The sequence below is a fragment of the Salvelinus sp. IW2-2015 genome, linkage group LG23 (genome assembly GCF_002910315.2).
Source record: "Salvelinus sp. IW2-2015 linkage group LG23, ASM291031v2, whole genome shotgun sequence".
Taxonomy (NCBI): Eukaryota; Metazoa; Chordata; class Actinopteri; order Salmoniformes; family Salmonidae; genus Salvelinus; species Salvelinus sp. IW2-2015.
The window spans coordinates 15,536,625-15,554,800 of NC_036863.1; the positions used below are offsets into that span (position 1 = coordinate 15,536,625).

General features: G+C 44.1%; 1 protein-coding gene across 1 annotated transcript in view; it reads left to right on the forward strand.

Moving 5' to 3' along the window:
- Positions 1-18,176, forward strand: part of LOC111951135 (protein turtle homolog B-like) — a 191,200-nt gene that overhangs the window by 126,938 nt on the left and 46,086 nt on the right. The window contains exons 7-12 of the mRNA XM_070434387.1: positions 3,332-3,477; positions 7,861-8,003; positions 9,114-9,254; positions 9,466-9,585; positions 11,029-11,176; positions 15,382-15,505. Coding sequence (XP_070290488.1) covers positions 3,332-3,477; positions 7,861-8,003; positions 9,114-9,254; positions 9,466-9,585; positions 11,029-11,176; positions 15,382-15,505 — 822 coding nt within the window. The remainder of the gene's footprint in view (positions 1-3,331; positions 3,478-7,860; positions 8,004-9,113; positions 9,255-9,465; positions 9,586-11,028; positions 11,177-15,381; positions 15,506-18,176) is intronic.

An 18,176-nucleotide genomic window follows, 5' to 3' on the forward strand; every position in this document is an offset into this window, starting at 1 on the left:
CCAACTGAACTGATCAAATAATTGAGTTTATGTTGTGAAAATTAGCTGGCTAATAAAGTCAGCTAGCTAACGTTACAACATGAGATGAGCTAACGTTAGTAACCTAACTAATTCGCTATAGTATTCATTGGTAACGTTATATGACTCCTTGCCGTTCCTCAAGTTATAACRCATTATTTGCTTACTGGACCCTGGCAMKCTGTGTGAAATGTTAACTAGYTAACTTGTTTCCCTAACTAATTAACTAGCTAACGAACTCACTACTATCTGTGAACTAATGTTTTCCCTCTACAGTACAGTAAGTTATGTGGTTAAGTTATGTGGATAAAAAGGGGTATGCCAGGTGTACTCTCTGCCTGAAAAAGATCAATTATGCCAACAAAGGGTATCTTGCTCTGCTGGCACATTGTAGAACAGATGTCCACAGGCAGAAAGTGTACAATGTAATAATGGGCAGTGTAGCCCAAGATATTGCTTTTGTTGTGTTGAACTTGACAGTAACACTTGTATGTGAGTGAGGGGGAATTATTACATTTTTTACTCAGTCAACGTTATTTTTGCACACATGTAGCCTTGTGCACTTGATCGGTGGCCACTATAATAGAACAAAAATAGAATGCCTGTTTGTTTGTTTCATTCTATTTCTACTTAAGATGTTTTTTYCACATGTGCAATATTTAGATGTGTGTGGTCACAAGCGTTCTAATATAAAGGCTGTCATGGCTAACTGCAATATTAGTGTATTGTTTTTTCTCAAGACGAGTGTCATTTGCAGTAAAGTCTAGGCAACAAATAACATTGGAATGCTTTCCTTACATTTTTTAGCTGTGAGTTAGGTTCACATGAACCACTTTTTATTTTAGACACAGAGACTGATCATGTAGATCATATTCTTTGTTTAATTAGTTAAAACCTGCATTTTCCCCTAGCAGGGATTGTTTTGCATGTTTCAGTGCAAAAACAAAGTGTCACCTTTTTCAGGCCCTCACCAGTTTGCATCCCTGCTTTATGATAGAGTGGCCAGACGGAAGCCACTCCTCAGTAAAAGGCACATGACAGCCCGCTTGGAGTTTGCCAAAAGGCACCTAGAGACTCTCGGAGAATGAGAAACAAGACTCTCTGGTCTGATGAAAGTCTGGGCCTCAGACTAGGGTGAAGGTTTACCTTCCAACAGGACAACGACCCTAAACACACAGCCAGATAACGCAGGAATAGCTTCGGGACAAGTCTCTGAATGTCCTTGAATGGCCCAGCCAGACCCCGACCCCGATCGAACATCTCTGGAGAGACCTGAAAATAGCTGCGCAGCAACGCTCCACATCCAACCTGACAGCGCTTGAAAGGATCTGCAAAGAAGAATGAGAGAAACTCAGAACACTGGTTTGCCAAGCTTGTAGCGTCATACACAAGAAGACTTGAGGCTGTAATCGCTGCCAAAGGTGCTTCAACAAAGTACTGAGTAAAGGGTCTGAATGCTTATGTAAATGTGATATTTCAGTTTTTTATTTGTAATAAATTTACAACAATTTCCAAAAACCTGTTTTTGCTTTATAATTATGGGGTATTTGTGTGTTGATTGATGAGGAAAAAAACWATTTAATCAATTTTAGAATAAGGCTGTAACGTAACAAAATTTGGTAAAAGTGAAGGGGTCTGAATACTTTCCCGAATGCACTGTATATAATGGTGTGTATAGACAGTATGGCATTGAAAAGGTGTCGTACTTGTATAGGATGATCCATGACTAGAATACAGTATATACATATAAAGCGAGTAAAACCGTATGTAAACATTAATGGTGGGTGGTAACCAGCTAGTAACAGTTATTATGGTTCAGGGCAGGGTATTGGGCGAAGGCCAGCTAGTGGTGAAAGTTTAACAGTCTGATGGCCTGGAGATGGAAGCTGTTTATTAGTCTCTCTGTCCCAGCTTTGATTCACCTACGTGTACTATCTCCTCCTTCTAGATGGTAGTGGGGTGAACAGGCCCACTGAGGTCCTTGATGATATTCTTGGCCTTCTTGTGACACCGGGTGCTGTAGATGTYCTGGAGGACAGGCAGTGTGCCCCTGCGGTTGCGGACGGTGCAATTGCCGTAACAGGCGGTGATACAGCTCATCAGGATGCTCTCAGTGGTGCGTCTGTAGAAGTTCGTGAGGGTCTTAGGGGTCAACCAAATTTCTTCAGCCTCCTGAGGTTGAAGAGGACCATTTCAGGTCTTCAGTGATGTGCACGATGAGGAACTTGAAGCTTTTGACCCTTTCTTCTTTCAATGTGGATGTGGGCGTGCTTTTTCTGCTGTCTCCTTTAGTCCACAATCAGCTTCCTTCGTTTTGTTGACGTTGGGGGAGAGGTTATTTTCCTGGCACCACTCTGCCAGGACTATCATCTCCTCCCTGTAGGTTGTCTTGTCATTGTTTATAATCAGGCCTACCACTGTTGTTTCATCAGCAAATGAGTTGGAGACGTGGGTGGCCATGCAGTCATAGGTGAGCAGTGAGTACAGAAGGGCGCTGAGCACGCACCCCTGTGGGGCCCCAGTGTTGAGGATCAGCGTGGCGGAGGTGTTGTTGCCTACCTTCACCACCTGAGGTCGACCCATCAGGGAGTCCAGGACCCAGTTTCACAGAGCGGGGTTCAGACCCAGGGCCCCGAGGTTAGTGATGAGCTTGGAGGGCACTATGGTGTTCAAGGCTGAGCTGTACTCTATGAACAGYATTCTTACATAGGTATTTCTCTTGTCCAGGTGGGATAGGGTCGTGTGCAGTGCAATGGCGATTGCATCATCCTTGGATCTGTTGGGGCGGTATGCGAATTGTAGTGGGTCTAGGTTGTCAAGTAAGGTGGACGTGATATGGTCGTTAACTAGCATCTCAGAACACTTCAGGATGACAGAAGTGAGTGCTACGGGTCAATAGTAATTTAGTTAAGTTACCTTCACTTTCTTGTGTACAGGAACAAGGGTGGACATCTTGAAAAAATTGGGGACAACAGACTGGGATATGGAGAGATTGAATATGTCCGTAAACACTCCAGCCAGCTGCACATGCTTTGAGGATGCTCTGAGGACGCGGCTTATTTCAGCACCAATATTCAGCATTACTTTTCAAAGTCACACATATGTCTGTGTCATTGGGGCAAATCCTAACTTCCACTTAAGTTGAATTTGAACTTTAAGTTTCCCATTGAGATTAATGCACGAATAGGTAAAAATGCGTGTTGTGGAAGTTAAGATTTGACCCATTGAGTCAATGATGTGGTTATAGACGCTACTTTGATGCTCTTCCCTCCCTATCTTCCTCCCTCCCTCTCGCTCCATCACTCCTCTGCAGTGGCCTGAGGGACAGGGTCAGTATTCTGGTGGACGGCTCGCTCATCATTGGCAGTGTGAAGCCAGAGGATGCTGGGAGATTCACCTGCAGCCCCAGCAACAGCCTGGGCCGGCCCCCATCCGCCTCGGCCCAGCTCACAGTGCAATGTGAGTGTCTCGCCCTATCCTCTACAGTCAACCCATACCCCTTATCATAATAATAATTTGTCCTGTTACACATGTTTTTCTTGCATATCCCTCTGAGACACCCGCAGGGAGTGGGGTCACGATTGTAGAGCAGCCCTGGAGAAATTTGTGTTAAGTGCTTTGCTCAAGGGCACAGCGACTGATTGTTCACCTTGTCGGTTACGGTATTCGAACCAGCGACCTTTCGGTTATGGCACAACGCTCTAACCTCGAGGCTACCTACCACCCTGCGCTTGTCAAGATGTGGGTCGTGTTCATCAGAGCACACAGAGCTACTGGGTGTACACTACAGCAAGATCCATCCTACTCTAACAATTCTAATTCTACTCATCAGCCGCACTTAGGACATTGATTGACTGATCCTAGATCTGTGCTTATAAGAGCAACTTGAACCTGCAGCTGTGCTATTGAGCAGTCCCACTGCAACTGTGTACATTCAGTCCTGCTGATGCTGTTCTCTACTTAATGAGTGTTATACTACCTAACCACCCTATGAATCACAAGCCAAATACCAGTTTCCATATTACTGTATGTACATTTAATGGCGATAAAGCTTTACAGGAAATATGGCACGATATCTGGCCATGGTATGCACCAGGGATCATCAACTAGATTCAGCGCGGGCGGATTGTTTTTCTTGAGCGGATGGTCGGGGGACCGGAACATAATTACAAATAATTCTAGACTGCAAATTGACCATAAGAAGCCCAAACAGATAGAATATTTGACAAAAACATAATAATTTCAAACCTAGCTTTCATTTATATACGATCACATATACCTCTCTATTATGCGTGGGAATACTTTGGAACAGATTTCCAAAATAAAAATCACTCAAACAATTGATTTATTTATATAAAATCATGTCACCAGTTGGGGAACCCTGGTATAGACTTAGTTAAATAGAACCCCTCTCTCTCTCTATCCACTGCACTGTGTAATTGAGATTAATTGGAGGTTACACTGTTGTGTGGTCTCCGAGACAATTTCAGACCCCCCACCCCATATGCCAAGTGGGCATATTAGCCCTAACCGTGATCCCATTCAACCACTACACACACTGTGTCTCTAAACCCCAACACGCACACACACACACACACCATTCCCAGGAGCCCTGCGGGTTAGAATTGAAACAGTGACCTTGAAGTCACTCTTCTTCAAAGTCATTTGAGTCACTTTCACCAATGTTCTCCTCGAATTAAATGCTCTCTTTCTTTCGTTTTTCAGTCACACAGGCTTTGTGTTTGATCAGAATTAATCAATATTACACGCAACCCGCCTTTCACTCATGAGTCGTGGCATTCAAAAACTCCAGCCCTGTCATTCCCCCGAGGTAAATCAGATGTATTGTAATCTAAATTAATGGAGGCGAGGATGAATGTTGCGCACCGGTAATACCCATCCACCACAGAGATGTGGCCCCGCGTCGGTGGGTAGTGACTCGTCTGGGTAGCCAAGGCAACAGACATGTTGCATTCCCCCGCTCTATCTCCTCCTCCACGGCTCTAAATTAGATCTTTTTTTTCTCAGGGCCCAAGCAGGAGAAAACAGCACCAGTCATGAGGGAGGGAGGAAGTATTACACCATTGCTTTCAGAGACCAGACACTTTTTTGACACAGAGATAGAGGGAGCTTTTTTATTTTCCCAAAGCAAGTCACTGCTAGAGCCAGGATGCAGAGAGCGAGAGATTGCTAGCTATCTAGCGCTGTTCTATTTTTAGACTTTGGATGATATTCTTGTCTGCTCGGCTGCCACTGAGGTCTTTGTTGAGAGTTGGAGCTGAGTAGTAGTGGTATAGTGTGATTACTGTATCTCCAGGGTTTTTAGGGTGGTAGGATGTAGATAGACTGAACTACCAGGATATGCTTTCTCTCTCCATCTCTTAATTCTCTCTCTCTCTCTCGCTGTCTATTTTTTAAATTGAACCTTTATTTAACTAGGCAAGTCAATTAAGAACAAATTCTTATTTACAATGACTGCCTAGCAAGAGGCATCTGCAGCTTCCTGCGGGGACAGGGTCTGGGAATAAAAATAMAAATATTCTCTCCATCTCTCTTTCTGTTTCTCCTCTCATCATCTCCTACCTCTCTGAATCCACATTGTCAACCTAATCTTTCTCGCTCTCTCCTTCTATCGCTCCTATTCTCTCTTCTCCCTCCTTGTCTTCCTTCCCTTTCTTCCCCCTCTCTTCCCCCTCTTAGCTGTACCCCCCCATCTCTGTGCCCTCTCTTTGGGGGGATGGTTGGGGTGCATGCTGCCATGCTTCTATACCTGCCCCAGGAGAACAGTACCATGGAGGCAGCCACACACACTCACACACACATACAAACACACACACTCTAATGTTCACACTCACACATGCCACAACACACGCCACACACACACACAGACCAAATTTGTCCACCGTGACCTGCTGTTTCGGTGCTGCGTGCGTGTGACAGGACCTGCAAAAGCGAGGGAAAGGGAGAGTGAAAGAGAGGAGGGGGGGGAGAGGTGACATCATCCTCTGTGGAAACCCTCTCCTCTGCAGTGATGTCAGCTCCAGACGCCAGGCAGACAGGGAAGCAGGCAGACAGGCAGCGTGGGCGATAGCGGCCCCGCTAGACCACTGATGGCACTGCAGCACGACGACAAGATTACAGTCTGTGTGTGTGTGTGTGAGAGAGAAGAGAGAGAGAGAGAGAGAAGAGAAGAAGAGAGAGAGAGAGAGAGAGAGAGGAGACGAGAGAGAGAAGAGAAAGAGAGAGAGAGAGAGAGAGAGAGAGAGAGAGAGAGAGAGAGAGAAGAGGAGAGAGAGAAGAGAGAGAGAGAGAGAGAGAGAGAGAGAGAGAGAGAGAGAGAGAGAGAGAGAGAAGAGAGAGAGAGAGAGAGAGAGAGAGAGAGAGAGAGAGAGAGAGAGACATAAATACATGTGTGGATATGTGCATGTTAGATAGTGTGAGTGTGTGCGTATGCTAGCTGTATCGAGAGTGGCACTACCCCCTCATCTTTCCTATAAATAGACTGTGGCACCTCGCCAAGCATTATGTTTTTTCTAAACCGCTCCTTTCTGAGCTGCACCGGCCGTCGGACGGATATCCATTAGCTCTTTGTGGAGCATGGCTTTGTGGCCATATGTACAGGGCTTTGAGCAGATGACAATGTCTGAATCTGCCATTAGGCCACAGATATTATCCATCAGAACCGACACAGCCTGAGACTTGTCCGGTAAAAGGTTAGATAACACGGAGGGAAAGAATGGGAAGTGCAGACRAGTTTTTTGGTTTGTGGGTTGTCACTAGTTACCACAGCCACAAATTCATAAACCCTGGCCATTTCTACAATGTATCTTCTTAAAACTTGATTTTRAACCTAACCCTAACCTTAACCACACTGCTAACCTTATGCCTAACCTTAAATKAAGACCAAAAAGCTAATTTTAGTTTTAATGAATTTTTACGATCAAGCAATTTTGACTTTGTGGCTGTGCTATCTAGTGGAAACCTGATTTGTGCCGTTGTGTAATGTAAGGGGTGTAGTGGCGAATCTGTCACTATATAGGGCTTTTCACACACCTGAGCTGAACTGGGCYAAGCCAAAACAAGTTGGACTGAGCTGATCCGCTTACACAGCCACCAAAGTGTAAAAATATAGGGTATATGGTTCTTTGAAACGGCACACTTTGACATAATTTTGCTAAGCACCCCTACTATTCTCCTGCTTCCGGGGTTGTTCAAAGTTAAAAGCTGGTGTATTGACTTTCAGTTCCAACTCCTCTTTCCTGTCGTCTATCCTTGTTGCCGGATAAAGTTAAATTAGCCGTGACTCCAGACAGACTGCCTCAGCCATGGAAGCCTCTGTCTGAATACTAAAGAGGACAGCCTTCTCTAAACTCATTTTAATCCACACGTTGATTCCATTCTACATATGTGACTGTCTCAGATTCTCCTTCCTTGTGAAATTAATTGACATACTAAAAACATATTTCCCTGTTCACTAGTCAGTGTTTACCCATCCACTCTAAACACACACACAACCTCCACATGAACAGCTACTGCTCTCAGACCAGCTGCTACAGAAGCACAGTTTATCATGTTACGACAGCCCGTGTTATTTCCCCTGGCTCCTGCTGAAGTACTGGTCCCATAATCACTACCAATGTTACTCTACAATAAAGATAATGTTTTAGTATGATATTTATCTTGTGACCTGGATGGTCTAGCTAGAGGTTAGTGCCACTGCCTACACCATTGTATGTTTGCCCGTGTCATCGTGGGTTCCAATCCAGCCCACTGCCTTTGTGACAAACTCTCTACTTTTCCCACCATCTCTCCTATGTCCAATAAAAACATTTCTCGCCTCAGACCCTGCCCGTGTCAAAGACATGCCACCTGCCATCTACGTGGCCATCGGCCTGCCAGGYTTCATCCGCTGCCCGGTGGACGCCAACCCACCCGCCACGCTGGTCAAGTGGACCAAAGATGGCAACCCTCTCCGGATAGAGAAGGTGAGTCGAGGGTCGTATTCATTAGAGCACACCGGAGCAAAATGTCTTGCAATGGGTAAAAAAAGTCCCTCTCTGTTTCAGTAGCTTTGCTTGCGTTTGGTTCCGAATGAATATGAGCCAAAACGTTCAGAGACAAATGTATTGTGTAGAACCAATATGATTATCTGTTAGGTAGGATAAGGTGTCAGTTCTATTTCTATCTGTAATGTTCAGAACATTTGACATCACTGAATACATAATCACTTGCGGACAGACGCATAGGATGGTATGTTATCGTAGCGTCTGTCATCAGACTGTGGGATGCGACGACTAATGAGGAACGTTGTTCCAGTGCGCAGATTTTTTGTCACTAACAATTTGGACAAATTACGATTTCGAATTTCGTAAGAGGGGACATTTGGGCCGTAGACGTTCCCAAATCCTCTATTTAGATGGGTGGAGAATTTGCTAGTCTCATTAGTATCTTTTCTCATACATCGATCTCCCCCCAGAACTTCATCGAGCATCTGACACAATTACAGAATATTTTAGTTCTGGGTTTCTGAGATAACTGAATACAGCCCAGTTAAGTAGGGTGAAGACACTGATCTAAAGTCAGTTTTGTGTTTTCCCCTAATGGTTAAGTTTAGGGCTAAGGGGTAAGCTGACAGTGCCTAGAAGGGCAACATCTACCCGGCTTGGGGATGGCAGACTGGGAAATCCCCTCAAGCTTTGAACTGCAACAAAGGTGATGAACTGAGCTAACTGCAGGGCTACTTTAGTGGGTAATTTCTACACTTCACATGTGCATTAAACTAGTGACTAAGTTTCCTAGTTTCAGGCTTCTAGGGGTGGATAAATTGTTGTATATATCCTAGACAAAATCTAGCTGTTGCTTTGCTGTTTCCTTTCACTACTTATTGACCTTGCCTTCAGTCCCCTTTGATTCAGAACTTTTAACTATTGAGAACAATGGGGAGACCGAGCGTACCTCTCACTTCCTATTCCAWCGGGCAGCCACAGTCTCATCAGCTCCTCTTTGCAGGATGATGGTATAGTGATGTGCCACTGGTGAGCTCAGCCATACAAAAATTGCAATGTCATAGTGTTGGCCCCTCTTTGTTCCCTCAGTACCCTGGTTGGAGCCAAATGGAGGACGGGAGCATCCGCGTGACTGAAGTGACGGATGACTCTCTGGGCACCTACACCTGCATGCCTTACAACGCCCTGGGCTCTGAGGGTTGGTCCGATCCCACTCCCCTGGTGCTAAAGGTATGCAGGCTGATGCTAACGCTAATTAGTGTAGCATACTAGTTAGCATAGCAGTGATTATGCATTTTCTATGGGAAGACTAGCATGCTGCGAGTTATAGCTAGTTAGTGTAGCAATTCCCATGCATTTTCTATAAGAAGACTAGCATGCTGCAAGTTAGCCTAGCGACTACACCCAGGCTCAGGCCTAATCTCACACTTTCTCTGGGCAGGATCCCCCCAAGTTCTCGATTGTTCCCGGAGGGGAGTACAGGCAGGAGGCTGGGAGAGAACTGGTCATCCCCTGTGCGGCTGAGGGAGAATTTCCCTATCCCAACATCACATGGAGGAAGGTAAACGACCCCCACCACCACCCAAAGCACTCATGTTGTGGCCTGGTCTAACAGTCTATTACTTTATAATAGGACAGAGCTACAGCTCCTCTTCTCTATCCTTTCACCCTAAAGTTATGGGTATTGGGTAGCACGTTGCTGTACACTCACACAATATATTTGGCATTGAGATTTAATGGTAACAAATCTACTCGGTGTCACTAATTCCCCAGGTGATGTTAGGTGACCATTATTGAGTAATGATAACGGGTGGTTCTTACTACCATAACCCCCCCCCATGGTGTTTATTTCCTAACTATTGTTGATATTGGAGTTGTAACTTCTTCATCTGAGGAACAGGAAAGATCGGCCCAAAACGCAGCGTGGTAAGTGTCCATGTTAATTTAATATAACTGAACACGAAATACAAAATAACAAAGTGAAACAACGAAAATCTAAACAGTCCTGAAAGGTGACACAACACAAAACAGGAAACAACTACCCACAAACCACAGGTGGGAAAAGGCTACCTAAGTATGGTTCTCAATCAGAGACAACGATAGATTGGGAACCATACCAGGCCAAACACATAGAAATAGAAAACATAGAAAAAACACATAGAATGCCCACCCCAACTCACGCCCTGACCAAACCAAAATAGAGACATAAAAAAGGAACTAAGGTCAGGGCGTGACAGGAGTCATCTTCTTTTCCATCTTTGCCACAAAGAATGAGATGAGATTGCAATCAAACYGGCTCCTAGAAATCCCAATGTTTTAATTGCATTTTAATGGTGGCATTATCAGTTGAAACAAACTCATTAGCATTAACCTTAAATTGTCTCTTGATTACGGAGCTTCTTAATCTCTCCTGTTGAAAACAATGTGATTTGCAGTTGTTTGTCTCCCCTTACCGTTGTGATGCCGAACATTTTAGTTATATGAATAGCTGAGGAAGGATAGGTCTCTTACAACAGTGACAGTGATTGGAAGGATACTTTTTTTTAAAGGTGTTAGCCTTTCTGTTTTGCCTGACTGTCTTTCGCCTGTCTTCTGTCCTGTCTGTCTGTCTGTCTGTCTGTCTGTCTGTCGTCTGTCGTCTGTCTGTCTGTCTGTCTGTCTGTCTGTCTGTCTGTCTGTCTGTCTGTCTTCTGTCTGTCTGTCTGTCTGTCTGTCTGCTGTCTGTCTGTCTGTCTGTCTGTCGTCTGTCTGTCGTCTGTCTGTCTACTAATCTACCTGTCTGTTTGTGTGCGTCACTGTTTGTCTGTCTTCCTTTTTGTCTGTCTTCCTTTTTTTCTATCAGTCTTCTGTTCTCTGTCAGTCTGGCTTTCTATGTGTCTGTCTACTAATCTACTGTCTGTCTGGAAGCTATGTGGGTGGACGATAATGTCCTTTCTTGCCAGGACCAGTACAGTAGTGTGCTGTCTGTGAGATGTAGACTCAACCTTCTCCTCTCTCTTTTTAGGTATGGAAGCCCAGCAAAAGCAAGCACAATGTCCTCCCTCAGCAGCTTACAGTCAAGTCCCTAAGCAAGGAGGACCACGGGGAGTGGGAGTGTGTGCCCACCAACGTCGCCACGAGCATCACTGCCAGCACACACCTCCTAGTTATTGGTAGGAGCCACTCTGCCGCACACAGAACAGGCATAGGCACACACATAAAACACATCAGATCTGGGTCAAATACGTGCAGATTTGATTATTTGTTATTAAAATATTTATTAAAAAAATCTTGTGGCCCGAATCAACTACTTCTATTGAAGTATTTTTAAGTATTTTCAAATACTTCCTATAAATAGCCTACTATTTGAAAGTATTTTCAAATACTTATTTCAAAATACATGATTTCAAATACCAAACATACATGGTTCAAATGCATGGGAGTATTTAAATATTTTTATATACAGTAACTGTGTATTTGAGTATTTTCAAATATTTCAAGTGTATTTACAAATACATTCCAATATTCAACTGCTTGGTTTGTCAAATAAATCCAATACTTAATATCCAAATGTCTTTGAACCCAGTAGTATTTTAACACAGGATTGAGACACCACACAGAGTTCAGTTTGACATTTATAAATTACAAGCCTTATCACGATTATCACGAATTAAGCAGGTTTACATGGTGAAGTTTGGCTTGCCTAGTGACATCACCAGGCAGTATAAATTATTAATACACGGGTGTGTCTAATCCTGAATGCTGATTGATTAAACCGCATCCCAGCCGGTGTCTAGTCCACATGTTAACACCGGCAGAATCTATGACGTTAAAATGCCTATTTAATCTGTTCCATCTGACTGCGCAATCCATTGTCTCATCAGCCCAGCCAACCAATTTATAAACTTGATCGCCACTATAAAAAACATCTAGACATTATCTCRCATTTCTTTTAGACTAACATCTAGTTTTATACAAATCACCAGCGGAGATTTGTATAAACCTTTCTGTTTCTCTGACATTTGCAACATTGTTTCAATATTCAAATTCAATCTCCAGCTGTCCCACAGTAATGAACGTGTTGGAAGTCGGGACGAGACGGACAGACAGGCAGCGTTTCGAAATCATGAATCAGCTGGCATAATTTTTATGGATATATACGAAGAAATGTCAATTGAAAAAAGGTCAAACGAAAATAAGTGCAGGAAGCCAGCAGTCTTTACAGTTTCAGTTYAAAGTGATTGTGTTAGCTGTGTTGTTGGCTAGCTCCTCTGAACAACAGTGTCCTGACAAGTGAGCACATTTTCTATGCCAGGCGAAATYGCACCTCATTAGCTCATTGTTATGGATGTATCCAAATAAATGTCACTAGAAAACAGCTTAGACAAATGCAAATGCRGCTACTTTGCTGTTATTCTGGCTGCAATTTTTGACGTGACTGTAATTTAGTTGTAGTTGGTTAGCTAGCAAGCAAGAGATAATAACTGGCAACGGTACATTTAGAACGAACGACTGGGTCGTGTCTATAAATACAGAACAAAAAGACTGAAYGACTGGGTCGTGTCTATAAATACAGAACAAAAAGACTGAACGACTGGGTCGTGTCTATAAATACAGAACAAAAAGACTGAACGACTGGATCGCATCTCGGGCAACCGAACCAATAGAACGAATGACCAGCCAGCTTGGGTAGCAACCCTAGATTTGTGTCGGGACTATATCTTGTGGAAGGATGAAATAGTATGAAAATATGTCAATTATTATTTGAATATGTTTSTAACCCGTTGTATAAAAGTGATGTTTAGAGGATATATTGGCACGGTTTGCCGGCCCTCCACTTTGTCTCGGGCCTGGCAACACCCATGCCAATATATCATCCAAACACTKGCTTCTCAGGCAATATCACTTAAATAGACTAATACGAGAGTTCTAAACCTCTCTGCCAATAACAGCTAGTTTTCAGGCTACATATCCCTCGCATTATGGTCCTCCAATTAGGCCCCTCACTCAGACTACTCCCAGACAGTCCTAGCAAAACAATTGCTTGAGAAATAGTTTTTGGCTTATTTTTATGGAAACTATTACAGTAAGGTACTTCATTGTTATCCAGAAATGACTTGATATTGAGATAAAAATGGCTGCAATGGGCCTTTTAACACCATGTCGAGTCAATCCAGTTAAATTTGAATCTACAATATAACTAGTCTAGTAGAAGTAGTCCAATACTAGGACATCACGTCCAAAGGTAACCAATCCGAAATACACATTTTCATTATCTGTTGCAAAACGTTTTAAAATGGTTTCCGTTGCATGCCTTAACGATTACGACCCTTGTGTGCTCTGAAAGGGTAGTGAAGAGAGGCAGGGCTTTGCAGAGCGGCAGTGACGGCGGCATCCAAGCGTCAACCACTGACAATTTTCCAAAGCTCGACGTGTCAGCCAAAGCACMTGGGGGACATGTGCAAAGAGCAATTTGCAAGGTCAACGACGTGGCGCGCCAATATCCGCAAATCACAAATGAGCAAATTGGGCTCGCAGCATTAGGGAAGTAGACACAGAGATTGTTTCCACTGCTGAAAACTCTAGTTTGTCTGCTAAATAAAGACAACCGATAGATTAACTGTCACTTGTTGTGTCTAGGCCATCCTATTACTAATGATGCCTTTTTGGAACAGTCTTGGTGTTCCTAGTTGCAGCTGGCTATGTAGAAAGACCACTCAGTCTTCAGTTAGCTGGCCACTGATATTGCCTGTGTGGAGGTTGTTGTGCATAGGTGCTAGAGTTACAGATGGGGTAATCAGGCCACTGTTTCTTTCGCATTCTTGCGTTCAATGGTCAAGCAACAGAGAATAGCATAATTCGAAGATGTTCAATTGGCCAATGAAATACGTTTTCATGTATTTGGTGGGTGATTAGATTATGGCCAAATCATTCCTCTCCTTTACCTTTCAGCACATTTTCGTGTATAATTAGTAGKGAATATTTTGTACTTTTGTTCGAACATGGCCAGAGGTTTCTGAAATCGTCTACTGCAGACACAACATAGCAGGACTGCTATAAGACATTCTGACGTTCTATGGTTACAAGGTCAACCAATTAAGATACATTCTCCTCCATTTTCTTGGACAGCAGAAAGGCTTCCTGGCACAGGAGGTTAGTGGTACCTTAATTGGGGAGGAAAAGCTTGTGGTAATGGCTGGAGCGGCATTAATGGAATGGTATCAAATATATCATATATATATAGCATGGTTTCCATGTGTTTGATGCCATTCTGTTTGCTGYGTTCCAGCCATTATTATGAGCCGTTCTCCCCTCAGCAGCCTCCACTGCTTCCTGGGTAATTTGTCTGCCTTCCAACCCCTACATCCTTTCGTCTGATGAAACGTTTTGGTGCTAACATATGGCGTCAATACGGAGTGACACGACCATACGAGGTCACACCTGTTATGACAGATGCTGATGTGTGATTGGAGGATGAAAGGGAAGAGGGTTTTAATTATTTTTCAAGTCTGACCTTACTGGTGACCATTTTAAGATGTTATTCAAATATATCTGACTGTAGTCTTTACATAACCACCAGAGGCCTACTTACACAACCACTCAGAGGCCTACCACCTGACTGTAGTCTTTACACAACCACTCAGAGGCCTACCACCTGACTGTAGTCTTTACACAACCACTCAGAGCCCTACCACCTGACTGTAGTCTTTACACAACCACACATAGCCCTACCACCTGACTGTAGTCTTTACACAACCACTCAGAGCCCTACCACCTGACTGTAGTCTTTACACAACCACACAGAGGCCATCCACATGACTGTAGTCTTTACACAACCACTCAGAGGCCTACCACCTGACTGTAGTCTTTACACAACCACATAGAGGCCATCCACATGACTGTAGTCTTTACACAACCACACAGAGGCCATCCACCTGACTGTAGTCTTTACACAACCACTCAGAGGCCATCCACATGACTGTAGTCTTTACACAACCACTCAGAGGCCATCCACCTGACTGTAGTCTTTACACAACCACTCAGAGGCCTACCACCTGACTGTAGTCTTTACACAACCACTCAGAGGCCATCCACATGACTATAGTCTTTACACAATCACATAAAGCCTACACATATCAGAAAGAGCTGACTTCCTTCCAGGCCAACTCAGTGTGTGTGTGTGTGTGTCTGCCTTTTTGTGTTTGTGTGTGTGTTTTTGTGTGTCTGCGTTTTTGTGTGTCTGTGTTTTTGTGTGTGTTTGATTTGTGTATGTGTGATTTAAGTACGTGTGTGTGTGGTTTATGCTTCATGTTTCACTCTCTTTCTCTCCCACCCTCCTCACTACCGCCACTCTCTACTTGACTCCTCCCCTCCCCAGGCACAAGCCCCCACGCCCCGGCCGACATCCATGCGGCGGTCTCCACCACCTGGGCCAACGTGTCATGGGAGGCTGGCTACGACGGCGGCTTTGAGCAGACATTATCAGTCTGGTATGGCCATGTGTGAGTCATCCCAGCATGCTTTGCTTCCTGCTTCTTCTTTCTTCAAACTTTTTTCTCTCTAAGGCTACGTCCCGATTCTCTACCCTTCTCACTCCAGTCAATGCTTCCACACCAATACAGTGCTTTGAAGTAGATGACAGGGAGAGTAGAAGTGCACAGGTCTGAAAAGGGTGGAGAATCGGGATGCAGCCCAACAGTTTTTTGGGAAACCAAGCTCCTCTCTGCCCACTTCTGCTGCTCTTCTGCCTAGGGGAGGCTGCTTCACCTTGGCTGGGGAAGAGGGGGGCTGGATGGGGTAGTGGGGGGGAAGTTGCCCCTTGACACTATCAAGTTCAGTCAAGTTCAGTCTCACGCTTTAATGTTCGGGTTTGGGGAGGGGTAGGCTGTTCCTAGACCTGTGCCTTAAAAAGGGCAACTGTTACCCAGAGCGGATGGGAAGGGGTGGGGATAATACGAGAGAGAGGGGACGGCTTAGCGTAACATGCCATTCAAGTCATCCCAAGTCAACTCCAATAACTTTGGATTGAGACAAGCACAAAAACGCCTAATTCAAACTATTTAAGACACCAAATTACCAATATTTTCAGTTGACTGTCATGGAAATGCGCTGTAGCTACACACCGATGTTCAGAACGGGGCAAAAATTGCCCGGGAAACCGTTTCAACAATAGTTTGACTTTATCACCAATCCTTTTCACCCATTGATTCCTCAAATGGTATTCGCCAGATAATCATGCTTATAACATCTACATGCTCAATTCCTATCGTCACTACAAAAGTATACATTATCACCAAGCAGCTCACTTAGTACTACTGGGCCTGTATTGATAAAGCGTCGCAGAGTAGAAGTGCGGATCTAGGATCCGTTTTGCCTTTCAGATTATAATAAATAAGCTTACATGGACAGCGGGGACCTGATCCTAGATCAGCACTCTGAGATGCTTTGTGAATACTGACCATGAAGCATCATCCACTGAGCTCCTTATAGATCACCACCACATCACTCACAGTCCACAGCAGACCAGACCTGACCAGTCCAAACCAGACCAGCGTAGACCAATCCAGACCAGTCCAAACCAAACCAAATCAAATCAAGTTTATTTTATATAGCCCTTCGTACATCAGCTAATATCTCGAAGTGCTGTACAGAAACCCAGCCTAAAACCCCAAACAGCAAGCAATGCAGGTGTAGAAGCACGGTGGCTAGGAAAAACTCCCTAGAAAGGCCAAAACCTAGGAAGAAACCTAGAGAGGAACCAGGCTATGAGGGGTGGCCAGTCCTCTTCTGGCTGTGCCGGGTGGAGATTATAACAGAACTATGCCAAGATGTTCAAAATATTCATAAGTGACAAGCATGGTCAAATAATAATCATGAATAATTTTCAGTTGGCTTTTCATAGCAGACCTGACCAGACCAAACCAGTCCAAACCAGACCAGACCCTGCCGCAGGGTATTCTGCACTGTCATCAGCTCGTTCTCCTACTCCCAAACAGACACACAGCAAATGGGCTTGCCCCTTACTTAACGACCACAGATAAAAACCAGCGAGAAGAACTATCAGACTGTTACGATCCCTAGATGGGGGAGATGTTATTAAAAGTGAATATGAAGTATCATATTAAGAAACGAGGAGAACAATTAGCGAGAAGCAGACTGCGCAATTAGCGCGCGCTTTAAGTACTGTGATCCTCTAAAAAAGTAATGATATATTCATGTGCTATAAAAGCTGTGTCGAGCACACCCCCCATGCCCCCCCTATGCCCTCATGCCACGCCAACGGGCGCGTCATTAGACATCTCATGTTTTCGTCAGAGGCTCCGTCGCGCCCTCCCTCGCCGACTTCTGAGGACACTTACCATGTCAAGTAGTTTTTATTAATAGAAGTGGTTAGTAACTTAAGTTCATTAATATGCCTGTGTTTCACATTAAACAAGGTTTTTACAATATCACATATCCATTGTGCTAGTACTGAGATGCATCACATTTAGTGGAACTATTTTGCAATCAATTCATCAAACTATTTGAATGTTTATTTTCTGCCTGAAAGGGAACTCGTGAGATGACTGATTTCTTTAGAAATGCTGTCTTTTAGTTCCTATATTAGCAGCAGGCAAGCAGCCATCGGATCTGTTTACAACACTGCCACAAATCTTCATGACATCATCTGGTCCCGATTGTCATCAACAACACAACTGTCAGTTCCTTACACCGCAATACTAGATATTCAAGAATTAGCTGATCACACACAAAACAATGCTGATCACTCAAGGGTTTCTATTTTGCCAAGCAAGAGTAAACAGAGCTTCTCCTCCACTGACTCCACGCTATCCAACCAACTGGCCCCCTTTACCCTCTCTCTTTCTGTCTCTCTCTCCCTCTCTCACTCTTTCACTCTCTCTCGGCTAGTGCCTAGACCTCCACCTACCTGCTCTCCCTAAAGCTGATGCAACTCTAACAAGTAGCAACCTTCCACTTCCAATATTCCTGCCAAATATCACTATTCTATAGCCCCCGCTGCTCTTAACTCTATAGAAAGCTCTATAAAGAGCTGCATCATTGTTTTTTGTATGTTTGTTTGTTTGTTTATGTTTCAGGTGCGAAGGACTCACAGAAACAGCAGCTCATATTCATTTGAAGCGTTGATCAGGAAAATGTTGGCCACAAATGTGC